The sequence below is a fragment of the Cebus imitator genome, unplaced genomic scaffold, assembly GCF_001604975.1.
Source record: "Cebus imitator isolate Cc_AM_T3 unplaced genomic scaffold, Cebus_imitator-1.0 Scaffold76, whole genome shotgun sequence".
NCBI lineage: Eukaryota > Metazoa > Chordata > Mammalia > Primates > Cebidae > Cebus > Cebus imitator.
The window spans coordinates 8,836,748-8,853,946 of NW_016107391.1; the positions used below are offsets into that span (position 1 = coordinate 8,836,748).

General features: G+C 46.7%; 1 protein-coding gene across 2 annotated transcripts in view; it reads left to right on the forward strand.

Moving 5' to 3' along the window:
- Positions 1-17,199, forward strand: part of FSTL4 (follistatin like 4) — a 425,558-nt gene that overhangs the window by 192,994 nt on the left and 215,365 nt on the right. For both annotated transcript variants that reach the window (XM_017532416.1, XM_017532418.1), the window contains exon 4: positions 14,000-14,248. In XM_017532416.1, coding sequence (XP_017387905.1) covers positions 14,000-14,248 — 249 coding nt within the window. The remainder of the gene's footprint in view (positions 1-13,999; positions 14,249-17,199) is intronic.

The following is a 17,199-nucleotide window of genomic DNA, read 5'->3' on the forward strand; positions in this document are numbered from 1 at the left end:
CTAGAGGCTAAAAATACAAGTGAAATTGGAAATCTAGAGAGGTAAGATTGCAGTGAGACTGACTGTACCTTGGGGGCTTTTGCCAAACTAGGTGTACTTTGGTTTTGGTTTACATACCCTCCATGACTCAGGGTACCAAGGACAAATCCCAGGGTCTTTACAAGGTGGGCATATGTGGAATGTTCCCACTCCCAATCCCATATATATACATACCTGGGCCTCTCAAGGAATATATCTGCAGTGTAAGGGTGAACAAGAAAGAAAGAAACCACCTAGTCCCAAGGACTGGCAAGAAAATGTTCTTGTCTCAAATCTTGGCACTGAGCACAGAGAGAGAAATTTCCTTGATAATTTATAACCATAGGCTTATCTTCACAAAGAATTGTAGCTCATACGTAAACTACCTGAGTAGTGTGAAAATCTCAAACATAAAATTTAATTTAACCGAGAACGGGGGAGTCCTTGGGTGCCTGGCACAATCAAGGAGAGCCTATATCCAAACTATATCTCAAAAAATGTGACAGGTTAATTTCTGGAAAATGTGAGCTCTTTTAAAAAAAAAATATCAAAACACTAAGAGGATAGTGCCATGTAAGAACCAACATAATCTATGAATAGAAAAATGACACAGAATATAAAATATGTTTAATATTTTTAAAAAATTAAAAATATGATTGAAAATCAAGGGATTACACAAATGACCAATTGTCTTTATGAATGACTAAAAAGAGCTTTTATCAAAATTCAAAACTCAGTGGAAGAGTAGGTTAGAAATAGCTGAAGAGGCAATTTAAGAGCTGGAAGATGGATTTGAAAAAATTATACAGAATGCAACATAGAAAAACCCCAAATATAGGAAATGTGAAAGAGACTTAAATAGAATGAAAACTTGTAGCATATGTCTAATTAGAATACTTAGGAAAGAGGGAGAGAAATAATGGAATAGAGGTACCATTTAACAGAAGATGGGTAAGAATGTTCAAGAATTGATGAAAGACACAAATCCTTACTTTCAGGAAACCTGATGAATTATAAGCAGAACAAATGCAAAGAAATTTGTGTGTTTGCATCTCAGAGAAACTGCAGAAAGCCAGAGAAAATGTTAAAATTATCCAAACATCAAAAATGGATTACCTACAAGGGAATAAAAAGGCTTATCAGGTAACATCTCAACAAAGCCAGAGGGTAGGGGAACAAAATGTTTATCAAGTTGAAAGAAAAAAAAAATACATGAACGTAAGAATAATTACACAGCATAAATAGCTCTTTAAAATTAGGATAAAATAGACATTTTAGATGAACATAACAAAGAGAATTTGAGGTATAAGAAGAAATTATGAGGCATAAAAATAGACTCAATATTGTCATATAGTTAGGTCAGGAATGGAGTGACTGGAATTCATTTGTTCTAGGTTCTTCATGGGGAGGGTTAAAGTATTGATTATAGACTTTGGCTTAATTATACGTTTTAAATTTTGAAATAAAGAGTAGAAAAGTAAAAGAATAGTTTTTATGTGAGTAGAAGAAGAAAATCAGGGTGAAGTATCTGATTCAAAATAAGGAAACAAAAGAGAGAAAGGGCCACAGAAAAAGGCAAATAAACAATCTAATAGAAACTAAGTAAATGACATGTTTATGTGAGGGAACTATAAGGAAAATGAATGAATTACCAGTATATGCAGACATGGGTGTAACTAAACATAGTGTGAGAGCAAAAGAAGGAAGTCTCAGATGAGTACATAGAGTATGATTCATTTATATAAAGTTCAAAAACATATAAAACAACATACTGCATAGAAATACAAAGGTGAGATAAAGCAAAAGAATGATAAACACAAAATTCAGGCTAATGGCTATCTCTGAATGGGAATGAGGGAATAGAATTAGAGAGGGACAAGTGGGAAAATTCCAAATGAAAGGCACTGTTCTTTTTCTTTAAATAAATGGATTTGTCCATGTTCGTTGTATGATAATGCTTATACCATCTACAGAGTGGATAAGTGTTCTTTTCTGTCTACTTATTACTTAATAGAAATAATTTAAACACTTATAGTTATTTGAATTTGATTTTTTATGTGGTGTGAAATAAGTTTCCAATGTTGTTTCATTCTAAGTGGATAGCAGGTTACCCCAGCACCGTCTGTCAGATAGCTATCATTTTCCCATTGGAACGGCAACTCTTGTTATACATCTAATTTTCATATACATTGGGATATATTTCAGGATGCTGTTTTCTATTTTACTGCCCAATCTGCAGTCATTGATTTGTCTATTCCTAGGTCGATCTCATATTGATTTTATCACAGCAGCTTTCTGGCTTGAATGTTCCAGTATCTGGAAAGGCACACCCCCCTGCACTGCTCTTTCTCTTATTTTCCTTGGTTATCTGGGGCATTTATTACTTCAAGTGAACTTTTTAAGATCATTTAATCCAGGTCCAAAATGATTGCATTAAATTTGTATATTTATGAGAATGTCTTCCTACCCACAAATAAGAAATGTTCCAATCTTATTTTATGACCTTCAATAGAGTTTTATAGTCTTTTTTCATATAGGTCCTGTGGCTTTCTTGTCAAATTTGTTTATTAATATTTTATGGTTTTTACCATTATTATGAGTAGATGGTTTTTTCCCTTTTTCACTTCTAATTATTTATTGCTACTGTTGAAAGGAATGATTAATTTTGGCATGTTTATCATCTGTCCAACTAGTTCATCATAATTCTCTTATAATTTTAATATTTTTTCACTGGAGTCACTTGAATTTCTAAGTATACAGAAACATAATCAGCAAAAGGAGATTATTGTTAGCTGTCTTTCTTTTCCAAATGTTAATGATTATTTCATTTTCTTTTCTTATTATACTTCCTTTATGAATAAGAATGGTGATAACAAATACCCTGTCTGGCTCCTGATTTTAATTGGAAACACTTAGTGATACGCTGTTTAAGGAGTTTTCTTCTATTTCTTTGTCCTTAAAGTTTTAAATGAAATTATCACTGTATTTTAAGACTTTATTTATATTTTCACTGTAGGTTTTAAGAAATATCTTCTGCTTGACCTTGGAAGACTGGAGTCTTAATACTGACCATTCTCTCCTTAAATTTTCCTGATTTTCTTAACCTTGGAAGACTTGAGGACTTAATAGTGACCCTTATCTCCTTACATTCCCTCCTTCAATTCTCCTGATTTTCTTGTTGGCTCAAAAATCATAGTTTCCTCAAAGACTGTCTTTGTGCTGCACTTGATTCTCATGGCATTTTGGTATTTTGTTGTCACTGTTTAAGGTGTCACCCTCCCCTGCAGTAGCTGTAATTCTGGTCATTCTTTCAGGGACTGGACCTCCCAGTGTATATGGCTCTTTTCTATCGCCTGTTTGAAGGTAACACTGAAGAACCTTAAGGCAGTAGTGGTCTCACAAAAAGTACCCGATAGGGCAATCGCTGACCCTGTGAACTTCTCATAGTAGACAGGTTGTCAGGCCCTAGTGGAGACCCCTGGTCTCCACATGCTCTCCTGAACTCAGGGGTAGAGCAGACCAGCCCCCTTGCATTCAGCAAAGCCAGCCTCCCCGAACCCTCAGGCCCAACCTGCCAGAGGCTTCAGCTGCCGGTTGGCTCAGTTGAGCCAGGGGGTTGAAGTTGAGAATACATGAAATAAAATTGTCCGATATTGTTACTAAGCTTTGTCTTGATATTATCCAGTGCATGTTTTTATGGCTGATAATCCCATTGAGAGACAAGGGCAGATCCTTGGGAGGAGAAACTGAAATGCTCCTGATTAGAAAATGGTAGATTTTTGTGCTCGTATTAGACATTTTAATTGAGCCCCCATTTTTTCATTAGAAGTAGAATGAAGGAGAAGAGCATGTTATTATTGTGAGACACATCTATGACAGGTGATCCAACCAAGGCAAGGTGCAAACCGGGGCAGTCCTTATATGGCAGGTTAAAGGGCCTTGGAAGAATTTAGCTCCCCATCTGTGCCGGCAGGTCTCCAAGGATAAAGTGACAAGGAGCATCAAGGCAGCTCACAGAGTAACTCCACAGTGATTCTTGAAATAATTGGAGGCAGGCTGGGGCGTCATGGCCTTGAATCATTAGTCGGTGGAAAAGCAGGAAAGAACCCACGTAGCGGCGCATCAGCAAGACGGTGCAGACCCGTGGAGAGTGGCAACATCTGGTCCCCTCGGCTCCAAGATGGAGGGAGCCCAGAGGAGCTGAAGAAAGTGACAAAGGAGCTAAGTACCTGAAGGAAAAATGAGGGCTGGTGACAGGAAAGAAGACAGATGCGAGCTGAAGAGGCTTTGGGCAAAGAAAAGGAACTCGGGGGTAGGAATATATTTGGAGGAAGTGTTCTAAAACAAAGCCATTTTGTAAAAGAAACTCCCCCAAGAGCAGAAATCCTATTGTACTTGACATTTTTATGCAGCTTTCCTTCCCAAGGAGGTCTCCAAAATAACCCTTCAAAAGCCAGTTGAGATCACTTCACAGGACAAATAGAGGGAAAATAAAAAGATTTGTGCAGTGTTATTATGGCCAAAAGACATCCAAGTTAAAACACGGGCCCTGATGTACATCCAAAATTCACAGATGTGGGATGATTTTTCCAGTCTCAGGGATCTCTATACATCCCTCTCATGAGGAAACGGCGACTCGTATGTGAAAGAGATATAGATCCCAGGTCACTCTTCTCCCACCGAGGGCTTTCTACATTGTCCGGTCTTTCCACTCAATCTGTGGCCGTGTCCATTTCTGTAACGCCATTCGTTGGTTACTCAGCTCTCTATCCAGACAATCTTGGGTCTCAGCCGTGTCTTCATTGCATTCAGTTTTTTACCCACCGTTTCCTGCAGCCCACTCTATGCCAGACCTGGTGCTGAGCTCTGAATGTAAGAGAAGTGGAGCCTGGTCCCAGCCCTGAAACCACAGACACTGCCTGACATCCAGCCTGGAGCTCTGAGCAGCTATGAAGGCACTGCTGGGGCCCTGCCCTAGGGCCTGCTGTTCTTTCTGAGGAACCACAGGAGCAGGAACTCAGGCCAGCAGCCTGGCAGCCTCTTTTAGGTGGAGGAGGCCTGGGAAGCCTGGGGGAAAGCTCTGGAAATGGTGAGTCAGGTAGCTTCACTGTTGTCACACATAGTAGATGGGGAAATGACACACAGTGCAAAGGGCTCCCAGAACTAGGAGAAACCATAGGACTTGTCTGTAGCAGGTGAGCTGAGAGGTTTGCAAGATAGGCTGGCATCGGGCCCAGGTCGGGGCTGCCTTTGAAACAGAGCTCTGGTGTTTTCCTGGTGACTGCCTGACACTGCCCACTGCCCTTAGGTATTGAGTGGAGCCTGCAGTTTGTGCTGTGAGTTGGTCCCAGCCACTTTGCCCTGAGAATGTATCATTTCAGACTCCCCCAACTTGGAAGCTGGGCAGAGTTTAATAAGGGTCCAATGAAGGCCTTGATGCAAGGAAAGCATTCTCTTGGGGTATTTTGAAGCATGCTATTTTGCATCTGCCTTTTTAAAAACCATCCAATACTTTTAATATAAAGATGATCACCTTTCCATGAAGGCTGGCCTCCTGAAGGCACTGGTATGCACTTGAATCAGTAAAACCAAATGGCTACTTCTTCTTTTCCAGTTCTGTTTATTCAATCTGTCACCAAATCAGAGTGTCTGAATTGAGCACTTACTAAATGCCAAGCTCTCTACATGAATTATCTCATGTAATCCTCAAAGCAGTCCTGAAAGGGGCAGACCACTGTTATCCTCACTTTTATGTAGGGAAAAGCAGGTAGAACCTTGCCTGGGGTCACAGCTATCAACTGTCAAGGAGCGCAGGACTGGGTGGATGCCAAGGTTTTACTGTGTTTTTTGAGACCCAGCAGGACTACAGGGGTGCTGTGGGAAGTTCTGTTGCAGCACCCGCCCCCTCCGCCTCCCACCCCCCACCCCCGCCCCACAGTGAAGAGGGGCTACATTCTCAGCTCCCATCATAGCAGCCTGTCCTCTGCTTCCAGCCCCTTCTCCCTCTGCTCCACCAGGAGAGAGTTCATTCTGTCTCAGTAAGTCTCAGATAGGTGGCTCGGGGCCTCATGTTCCTCCTTTTCTGGGGCCTTTTTTTGTGAGGCTGGGGGCTCTGAAGGAAGCTGCCCAGGCAGAAGAAAGAGACGTGAGTCCTTGGCAGCTCCCTCAGGTGACTCTGGTTACTGTAGGGATTTTGGTGGTATTGAGAAAATTATCCAAAACTTGGGTATGAGGCAAAGGGAGGGTGGCAAGTTCTTCCTCTGGGACCTTATTTATGAGACCAGCCCAAGGATTATTTACTGATCCAGGCTAGAGGGTTACATCTTTGTTCAACTCATAATTTACCACTGATTAAAGGCCCAGACTGTGCAGCGTGACATATTAACTTGCACATTTGTTCCCAGTAAAAATGTACATAATTCTTTTGGGTGGAAAAGAGAACCCAAAAGGTTGTAATACTCTTTTTTTTAATTTTTTTGAGACAAAGTCTCGCTCTGTTGCCAGGCTGGAGTGCAGTGACGTGATCTCGGCTCACTGCAACCTCTGCCTCCAGGGTTCAAGTGATTCTCCTGCCTCAGCCTCCCCCTAGTAGCTGGGACTACAGGCGCACGCCACCGTGCCCAGCTAATTTTTGTATTCTTAGTAGAGGCAGGGTTTCACGATGTTGGCCAGGATGGTCTCGATCTCTTAACCTCATGATCTGCCCACCTCAGCCTCCCAAAGTGCTGGGATTACAGGTGTGAGCTACCGTGCCCGGCCAAGATTGTGGTTTTCTTACCCTGCAGGTCGCTCACCTACTGTATGCCTAGCCTAGGCATCTCATTCCAGTCGTCTGTCTCCAGTGCTCATATGGCTCCTCAAGTCCTCCTCTGAACCAGCATCCCCACCATGGGCTCTCTCATTAAGAAGGCTTTAGCACATGCTCACTTTAGATTATCATGACAGTCACATTTTTAGTTTTTGAAATTATGCTTTAGCACTTGTGTTTGGTGTTTGATCTTCATCTGTGACCAGAAATAACACCTCCAAAGCCGTGCCTAGGGACATTGGACAATATGTGGAAACATATTTGTGCTTTGGTTTGATACAAATTGGTTAGATAGAAACTCTTTGGGCAGAATTGAGAGGCCTCCTGACGGATGAAAGGTGTTCCTTCTCTCGTCTTGTTCTAGGCGTTTCTGACTTTGAAGTCAATTTGTCAGACCTCAGGTTAGGATCTGTAAACACTATGCATGACAGGCTGCATTACCTTCCAGCAATGCATAACCATGTGTTTCTGTTGAGCTTTGGGACTTGGAGAATTTGGTCAAGTTTTTCAGAACTGGTCAAACTTCTGCTTTCATCAAGTACACAAGAGCCTCAATGTACAGGCTGTGCTCATCAGTTGATTTTGAGATCACCTTTGGCCACGGAGAGTACATTACATCTGTGCTGTGGTCACCTGTCCAGTTTCAGGCAAAATGGCAGGAGTGGAGACAGGGAGGTGATGAAGCTGGAAACATCACAGTGGGAGGCAGGGAGCTTAATGACCCGGTATCGGTGCATGACAGGGAGTGGGTTTGGGCCTGTGATGTTGACAGATCCAAGCAGGGCTTCCTTCTGCAGCCCTACAAACCTCCGGCCCTTGGAGAAGTTGCTACCTAGGGCTGTAAGCTCTGTGTCCATGAGGTATGTGAACAGCAGCCATTCTGCAGGCAGGGTTGCTGATATGTGGATGTATCCTGATGTTGGAGAAACTCACACTGTGGACATCTACATCCTCCTGGCATGAGTTCCTTGAAGCAGGGGCCATATCACCAGCTGAGCAGATTATCCCAAGTTCGAGGGATTTTGAGTGAGACTGATGTAAAGCCAGTATCTACCACCTACCTGCTGTCTAACTGTAGGCAAATCACTTCTTGACTCATGTTTTCTCATCTGTAAAATGGGCATATATTCATGCCACAAATATGTGCTGAGTAGGGCCCGTGTGTCCACTTTATAAAGCTTTGAGGAGGTTTAAATGAGCATCACCTGAGCTTATAGATTCTAAGAGTTTTAGCATGGTGCCTGGTGGGCATGCCTCAGTAAATAGTAGTCACTTTAAACATGGCCTTCTCTGGCTGGGTGTTAACACACACGTGTCCTTAGGAGGAATCACAGATTCTCTTCCCAACCCTTGAGTGTAAATGAGGTGTCACAGGGTAGAGTTGGACCTGAAGCAGCCCCAGCACCCCGGGCATCTAAGAGTGTGGAGGCCCTCACCAAAGTGGCCTGTGGTAGGAGCTCAGAGAGGGCTGCTCTCTTCCCATCAGCAGCCCTGAAGGGTGCCAAGAGTTTTCTGGCCTCTAAGATTGTTGGAGGATAGACCTCTTTCAGCTGGGAGGGCTGAGTGGCAGGGTGGCAGGACCTCACCCCACTTTCCAGGTGAGACAATTGGGCAAGGCGAAACTTTGCACCTTCCTTACCGCTCCCTGCAGACTGAGTTTGCCTGGTGATGTTGACATTGGAGCGGGGCTTTAGGAGCCAGGCCTCTTCTTATACCAGGCCTCCTTGCCCTGCATGCCAGGTTTGAGGGCACCCCAGGGTGCTCCACTCTCTCCTTCCCCGGGTCTCTGCCATCTTCACCGTCAGGTCTCAGGTCTAATCTCACTTCCTCAGAGAGCCTTCCTTGACCACCAGTGTAAAGTGAGCCTGCTGCAGCACCCTGGTTATTTCCTTCCTAGCACTGAACACCGTCTACATTTGTCTTGTTTTTATGTTTGCCAGTTTACCCTCTTGTGTGTCTTCCTACACTGTGATGCTAGTGCCCTGAGGACAGGATCCTATTCTGTCTAAATCCCCAGGCACCTGGAGTTGGGACTGGTGCATAGCAGGTGCTCAGTAAATATCTGCTGGATGGATGGATAGGTGGGGACCTGGCAGGCAGGCAACCCGGAAGTGCTCCGTTGTTACCACCCACCCTATAGGGTAGACATAGGACTGGAATGTGGGGCCTCTGCCTGGTTCTCACACAAACCTGAGTTCTGCAGCTGCATACCAGGCACTTGGGTGGTTTCCGCAATGAGAGAGTCAACACTGACAGGCACTCTCTGTCCCTAGAGCACCTTGGCACATGTGGGAATATAAATTGTCTTAACGTGGGAAGACTACTGGGACCGTCACCTCCAATCCCTGTATACGCACCTCACATATCTGCACATGTCTACACACACATGGCTCTTCCACAGGCAACCCTCAGCTCTAGGTCTTTAAGAAACCCAACCACGACCCCAGGTGAGGGCTGCTGCTCCCCTGTGTGTTGGTATATCAGCACATGGAGGATAAAGCTTACAAGTCCATGTGCAAGGGGCCGTATCTGCTAACAGGCAGGTACTTGGTTCCTGCACAAGTACCTCTGTGTGCAGAAGCTGGAGACAGCTGCTGTGCTGGGCCAGGATTCGCAGCAAGTGGCAGATGAGGGTCTTGAGGTTCTTGGTGCTGTACACACTGCCTCTGGTCTTCTGCATTCATGCCCTGCTCTTTCCAGACAGTTTCGGGCTTTCCAGTGAATGGCCTCCTCAGAGCCAAGCCATCACCTCATTGAGGCTGCAGAGTGAGTTGGGGTGAGGTTGTAGAATCCAGTGCTATGTCCTTTGTGAGGAGGCCTTGACAGAACCTCTGGCTGAGATCAGAGCGGGGAGTTCCCAAGGCCCTGTCAGGAGAGATGGGGCTCTCATCAATAGTCAAGCTGGAGATAAGGTCTCAGACACAGAAAAGCTGCTTTGAGAAGAACATGCCAGCAGGCCACTGGCATCCAAGAGTGGAAGAGCTCATAGGTTTTCTCTCACTGCCACTGGGGCACTATCCCTGAGAAAGGAGCACTCGTTACTTTTCTTTGGGCCTAGGAAACGGTTACAGAGGCTGAGTCAGAGTTTGGACGCAGAATTGCCCAGCTGTCTGAGCTCTTGGTTGTGGCTGGCTGTGGGGAAACAGCGGAGGGGCGTCCTGCTGCCTGTGGATGTAGACCCACTCTCTCTGGGGCCAAGCTCAGGACTCAGCCTCCTTCTACACTCTTCACCGGGGTCTCCACAGAGACTTTGCCTCTGTTTCTTCAAAATGGGCAATTAGTGGGTTCCATCCTATCTGCATGGGAAGGTTATTAAAACAGTGATCCCATGGTAGTACTCTGCTTCCTGGCCCTGTCTTTGGAGAGAAACAAAGGCTGATATTTTCAGAGCTGTTTTAGTTTATTCTAGCAGCTGCCAGCACTTTCAAGGCAAGAGGCTTGCTTTCCACAACCGGTCAGCGACACCACCTGTACCTATGCTCCTGCTCCCAGTTCATGGCAGTCCTGGGTCTGTGACATTCTTACTGGGAATCCTTATTCAGATCACAGAGGGAGTCTTTAGCACCAACTGGTACCAACAGACTTGCTTCTCCTACCTCCATAATGTTAACGTAACAATTCCCATTTCTGACCATGTTCAGTAAATTTAATTCATGTTGAAAAGCAGCTTATTTGGCGAGATGATCGGTTTTTAACCTGAGTAAATGGCTTTCTTGATGACTATAAATTAAGCACATTGTACTTTCCGTGCATCACGGTTGTCCTCGTAAACACTACAGGCAGCTGCCGGTAGTCTCACTTGGTTACCTTTCCCATTACTGTTTTATCGTCATCGTGGTGGGAGTGGGGAATTCATTCTGTTTTAACGACAAGGAGGAAGTGGTAACAAGGGGCTTGTGTAACGAGGAGCCCACCTCTGGGTCAGCATCTCTGTAGCTGTGGATGGGATTCCGGGCCTGCCCCCACCTGGGGCACTCTCAGCCTTCCATGGCCTACCATCAGCCGCCTTTGTGAAGGGCATATGCAGGGCTTTCATGCTACTTTTGTCTTAATTGCAAATAATTAGAATCAAATATTTGCCGACAGCCAACTTCCATGTCAAGGAGAACCTGAGTGTTCTCGACAACTCCGGCAGCCACTCCAGACAACTCCAAGGTTGGTGCCAGTGTTTCCCTAACACTGACCCCCTCAGAGTGCAGCCTGCAGGGAAGGCCACAGGAGCCCCCCACCAGCAAGCCAAGCAAACATGGGTGCCTGCTGTTCCTGTATGATGCTGGGCCTCAGACGTGCTCACTACCATCTGGACGCACAGCTTTCAAAGGAGAGGGTCGGGAAAAGTAGCTTCCTCCCCACCCCACCCCATGAGCTGGCCTTGGTTTGACTGCCTGGGCTGGGGTAGGTGGTCTCTGAAGCCCTTCCCAGCTCTGCTTCTCTAGGATTCCAGTTCTCCTTACTCCGAAGGCGCACCTCCACAGACATCCATCTTCCCTTCATACCTCCATTCTTCCACTTCCCTCCTGCCCCCTTTGGAGAAGGCAAAGGAAAACGTACCACTACAGGGTCAGCATGTGTGAGACTCCACCACCGTCCCATCCAAGCCCCTAACCTGGCTTCTGAACTCAGCTCTGCAAATGTCTGCATTTCTTAAAAACTGAGTATTCTGGGGCCACACGAGGACAAAGGTCCGGCACCTGTGGGGCCTCCTGAGGCCACAGCAGAGCGGGCCCTTTATGGTAGGAGGATTCAGAGAGGGACACTTGGACTTGGGCTGGTAGCAAGCACCTCATAGAGGAAATGCCCTGAAGGGTACCTTGGAGCTGGTTTAGCCAAGGGAGAGAGCAGTGGGGGCCAGGGCATACTCCCTGAAGCAGCCTCAGAGAGACCAGGGCACAGAGACTTTGCCTCTGTTTCTTCAAAATGGGCAATTAATGGGTTCCATCCTATCTGCATGGTAAGGTTATTAAAACAGTGATCCCATGGCAGTGCTCTGCGTCCTGGCCCTGTCTTGGGAGAGAAACAAAGGCTGATATTTCCAGAGCTGTGTTAGTTTCTTCTAGTAGCCGCCAGCACTTTCTAGGGTAACTCATTTTCCAACAACCCAGGAGAATCACGCTAATCAAACATGCTGTGTGGCAAAGCGGCCATAAACACTGGAAGTGAGGAGCCTCCAGCCCAGAGCCTCCCTGCCAGGTGCCTGCCTGCCTTCCATCTCCTTCCCTCCCCGCCACCATCAACCTTGACAGGAAAGCATGCAGAGGAGCTCCTGAATGCCACTGGGCTTTAATGGTGACATGCCAACAGTTAGCGAAGTGGATAAAAGAGATTCCCGTCTGCTTAGGATCTGTACTTTTATGCTGTTCAGAGATATTTGACCTTCTAGATTATTATGATTCAAGAAAAAGTCAATACTTCTTAGCTTGCTAAGGCTGGAGGAATTTAAATGAATTATTGAATCAAGCAGTTAATCTGCCGATAACTGATTTTTTTCCTTTCAAATCTATCATGATGAAAAGCAGACTTAACCAAAAACAAGAAAAAGAAGACTTTTTGCTTTTTTTTCTTTTTCTTCTTTTTTGCTTAGACATTTTAATCCCATGGGTAGGAGCTGGGGCTGAAAGGTTTGGTCATGATTACTAGGGCCGTTCTTTCTTGCTGAGCATTTTGACAGAGATTTAACTAACACTTAAAGCAACATCTTTTGAGGCCATCAAATCTGTATTCACATTTCAGTTGTCTTTTGGTGTCCCTGTGTAATTCTCAACTTTCCATCTATACCTTCAATGACATGTGGCAATTTTCTCATTTCCAGACTCCCAGAATGCAGTGTGATGTTGGTGATGGAGGCCTGTTTGGCCTTTCACTTAAATGTGCCCTTTCCAGCTGCCCTGCCCCCTTTGGTGTGTGAGCTCTGGGTGCTGCTGCCTGAGATGACTATGGGTGTGCGTAGGGTGCAGGGGACACTCAAGCAATGTGGCAGCTGCCATTTCCAGGGGCTCAGCCTTCTTGCCTATGATTGCAACATTATGCTTGAAAGGACTGGGCAGCGGGGAAAGGCTGCGATAGCTCCCTTGATGATGTGTGTCATGGAGAACCGCATTCTCCCCCAAGGAAATGGCCAGCCTCTGGTATCCCTACCTAGGCTACCTCCACCCCCATCCCGAACAATTGGAGCATGACTTTCTTCTTATACCACACTTCCTCCCTAGACTCTGCAGTAGCTCCCTAGTGCCTACAATAGTGTACCTAAATTTCTCTGCTTGGCTCTCCAAGTCTCCCAGAAATCATGGCTTGCCCACCCTCCCCAACCCCACCCTGTACAAAACTCCTTCTCACATCTAGTCTTCTACCTGAAACCTGCAAATGTCACCCACAGGGCAGCTGGGAGAATCTTGGCTAAAGCCTGCTGTATCTCCGGGAAAGCCCTCCTTTCCTTTCCAGGGCCCACTGGCACATCCCTGCCTCCATGATCTCCGCCACTCCCATTTACTTCTCCCAAACTTAGCCCCCTGGCTCCCATGCTCCTTGCCTGATCTGCATACATGTCACCACCTTACAGAATGACAGAGTCAGAAATAGGGAAAGGCCTGCCTTGTCCATCTTTGAGATCCCTGAGGTGCCTAGTACACAGCCTGGTCCAAAGTCATGACTTAGTAAAGAAAAAGAAGGAAAGAAGGTAAAGGTGTCGTGGATGGGCGTGGGCACTTTTTTAAGAAGTCATTGATTTTAATAGGCCTCTAGTTCAGGAGGCTGACTGTGAGCCTGGGAGCAGTGGTAGCAGGCTTTGTCCTTCCGTGTAAGGTGCTTCTTTGTGAGCACAGAATGGCCGGGTGTTTTCATTTTCAACTGGAAGCAGGAAAAGTCAGCTTAAGAAAGAAGCAAGAGTTTATCAAAAGCCCCCAGCTGGGTCCTAGGATGGGCAGGTGTTGTATCTCAGATCAGAGTGAGTCAGCCATGAAATCCGCGCTCTGCACAGCAGGACCTCCTTCTTGGCACCAATGGCCACCTCATGGAGGGACAGGGACTCCCTAGGAGACTCCAAGCCCTGAGGCCCCACCTTGAATAGCTTGACTTTACAGGCAAATGGAGCCTGTGCTCGTAAGCCACAAAGGAAGCCCTTGACCCCAGACCCTCTGAGTGTTTGCAGCTGACCCTCTGTGTTTGTGTGTCTGGCAGGGCTTCCTGGCCACAATGGGCTGCTGGCCTCCTGCGGGAAGAAGTTCTGCAGCCGAGGGAGCCGGTGCGTGCTCAGCAGGGAGACAGGGGAACCCGAATGCCAGTGCCTGGAGGCTTGCAGGCCCAGCTACCTGCCTGTGTGTGGCTCTGATGGGAGGTTTTATGAAAACCACTGCAAGCTCCACCGGGCCGCTTGCCTCCTGGGAAAGAGGATCACCGCCATCCACAGCAAGGACTGTTTCCTCAAAGGTAGGAACAGGGCCCTTGCCCTGTGGTTTTGGGTTTTGTAATGGATCTTCTAATGCCTTTTTGACAAATGATCTGGGTGCTGAGTCTACAACTTAAATATGTATAGAAAATAAAGACTAAGGCTGGCGTGTAACAAAATGGCAGCAGTGGCATTCTGGTGATGCATGTTCTGTCTGTGTCCCACCTCCAGAGACCCCCATCCTTAGAGGAAGCTCCTTGTAAGTATAATCCAGACAGGTCAAATTAAACCCTGGATGTACAGGTTCATTAGGGACCAGACAACAGAGTACTACCCAGGTCTCCACATAGAATGGGCCTTTGCAAGGTTGTAACCAGAACCACGTTTACCCCTCTGCACAGAGTCCCATGAATCAGGGGGCTGTGCTGTGCATAGAATGTGGTCAGGCATACACCAGCACAATGGCTCCCAGCATGGCAAGGACACAAACTCTGGCCCGGAACAGTTGTTCATGGGAAAGCATTTCGTGTCTTGCCTGTCCAGAACATCCCTGAGCAAGACAAGGAAGCCCCTGCATGAACATCAGAACATGCCCGTGGACCTGGGGCCAAAGGACTCATGCTTTGGGCTGGAATTGAGTCAGCAGAGAAGGGATGGTAAGAGCCATTAGGGCGGCGGCTATGGCTGTTTTATGTACAAATGTATTCTCAGCACCTAGCACAGTGCCTTGCACCAAGAAAACGTTCAATGGCTCCTAGATGCTTGAAGATACAAGAGTCAGAATGCACGTTCTGTGTTGACTGAGGTGGCCCTAAATAGTACTTCCCATGACCAGTAGAAGTATTTGTTGTCTACAGATGTTTGTGTACAAAGTGGGTATACATGAATTAGTAAATGCGTAGAAGACGAAAGCAGCCTGCAGGCAGATGGGAACAGGCCCACATAGCCTGAGCTTGGATTGCCCACCTGGAGTTGCATGAGGTCAGAAATGTGCTTTAGGTTGCAAAGGCAAGAGAGGAGGAGGCTTGGGCTAGAGACCTGCCAAGTGCCTGCAACACTCAGAGACAAAGGCTTGAGAGCAGGTCAAAGCTATAAGGTCCTGGACACCAAGTGAGAGGGGGCAGAGCCCCTGCCTCACCCTCACAGGTCCCCAGTGAGGATGGTGTGATGCATGACACATGTGTGTGGAGGCAAATTCACAGCTGAGGTGGTGGAGCAAAGGTGTGTTGGCCTCTGCGGCATCTACCTGTGTCACCTGCACCCACGTCACGAGCCACTCCACTCAGCAGTCGTGGCAGCATGGAGTGCTGGGCAGGGCAGGGCTTGGGAAAGGCACCTTTACCCGGTGATGAGAATAGTCTTGGACACCTTCACGACTGTGCATATGATGCTAATGCCGAGGTGCTTCAGAGATCATGAGACGCATTATGGAAATGAGGCCAAAATGAGCCTAGGGAGAAATGTCCCTGGTCTGGAAGCGCTTCCCAACCACATGCTGCCAATTCCTCTGCAACCGTGCACACTAAAACAGTTGACCAGTTGCTCCAGCTTTATTGGCCGTGTTGAGTTTTATAGGCTGATGTTCCATTCTCTGGTTTCCAATATCCTCCAAATTGCATCTTCCTAAGGTTTCTATTTCTGCATCAGAGTGTGCACAGCCTCCCTCACCATCAGTTATTCAAACAACATTTCTCATTTCATGGGAGGGAAAAACCAGCCACCACAAAACTCACCGAGGTGAGGAGCGATAGGGACAAGCTGGCGTGGAATGAGGGGCAGGCAGCCTTGAGCAGCTCAGGGCTCGGTTCTGCTTCACACTGATTGAATTTATCCACCGAATCCTTCTGACTCATTGAGGTTTTTACAGATTGTGAGTTGCCGCCCACTCGGTGTGGCAGAACTCCTCCCTTAAGGACCACTTTTCCGTGGAGAGTGGTGCCTGAGAGCTCCACTCACGGAAAGACCAAGGATGGCATCCTGGCTCTGGTACTTCTCAGCTGTGTGGCCTTGGTTGTATCACTGCTGCTCTGGGCCTTTTTCTTGGCTGTAAAATGGGAGTGACAGCAGTACCCACCTGCTGCAGCCATGGAGAGAAGCACAGGTGGGGTGGCACAAACACCACTTAGCACAGTGCCTGGCACATTGCATGGATTTGGTGTTCATGAGACCTGCCATCAGTGTTTGTTCTAATCCAGCATGGCCACAGGCCGAAAGCAAAGAAATGTAAAAACTGTGAAGAATGCAGAGACAGGAACAAGGGCTCTGCCTGGAAGGTCTGGGAAGAGATTTCTGGGCCCAGATATCTTAATGGCAGGTGGAGAATGGGTGAGGAAGACATGAGCGTCAGGCTCTAATACTGTCCCAGCAATGTCCACCTAGAGCCAGGGCTTCTCTTTCTGCAGATGGTCTCTTGGTTTGGACTCTACTGGAAAGCCTTCAGTGCCTCATGCTCTGGGTCAGCTGCAGTCCTCATAGGAGGGCAGGAGAGCTGGGTGGTCTCTCCTTCTCTAGCATTGCCATAGGGAGTGCCCGGCAAACAGGAAAGACCTGAGCACTGATGAACAGGAGCTTGATGGATGTTATGCAGGCCAGCCCCGAGGTGAGCACATCACCTCCACCAGAAACACGGCTCCAGGGGAGAATAGGAGGAAACAGATGACAGAGGTTCTGTTGGGAGTCAGGGACAGAGGGTCCTGCAAGAAAGGCTATAAAGAACAAGTTCCTACAGTTCCCACCCCACCATGGCAGCAGAATATTTAATACCAGCTTGAGGTCTATGGATGACAATTTGTCATTTGTCCCAAATTTCCAGGGAGCTGTTAATACAGGAAACAAAAATACCTTGTTTTCCGTGCAAGCAAAAATTCTAAAATCATCCATCTTTCATTCTCTATTTCTATCAGACTTTACAAAAAGAAGTTATGACTTTGTTCTCTGGGACTTTGTCTGCCCCCAGAATTCACTGTTAGGACAATTCTTTGTGCAGCTGGAG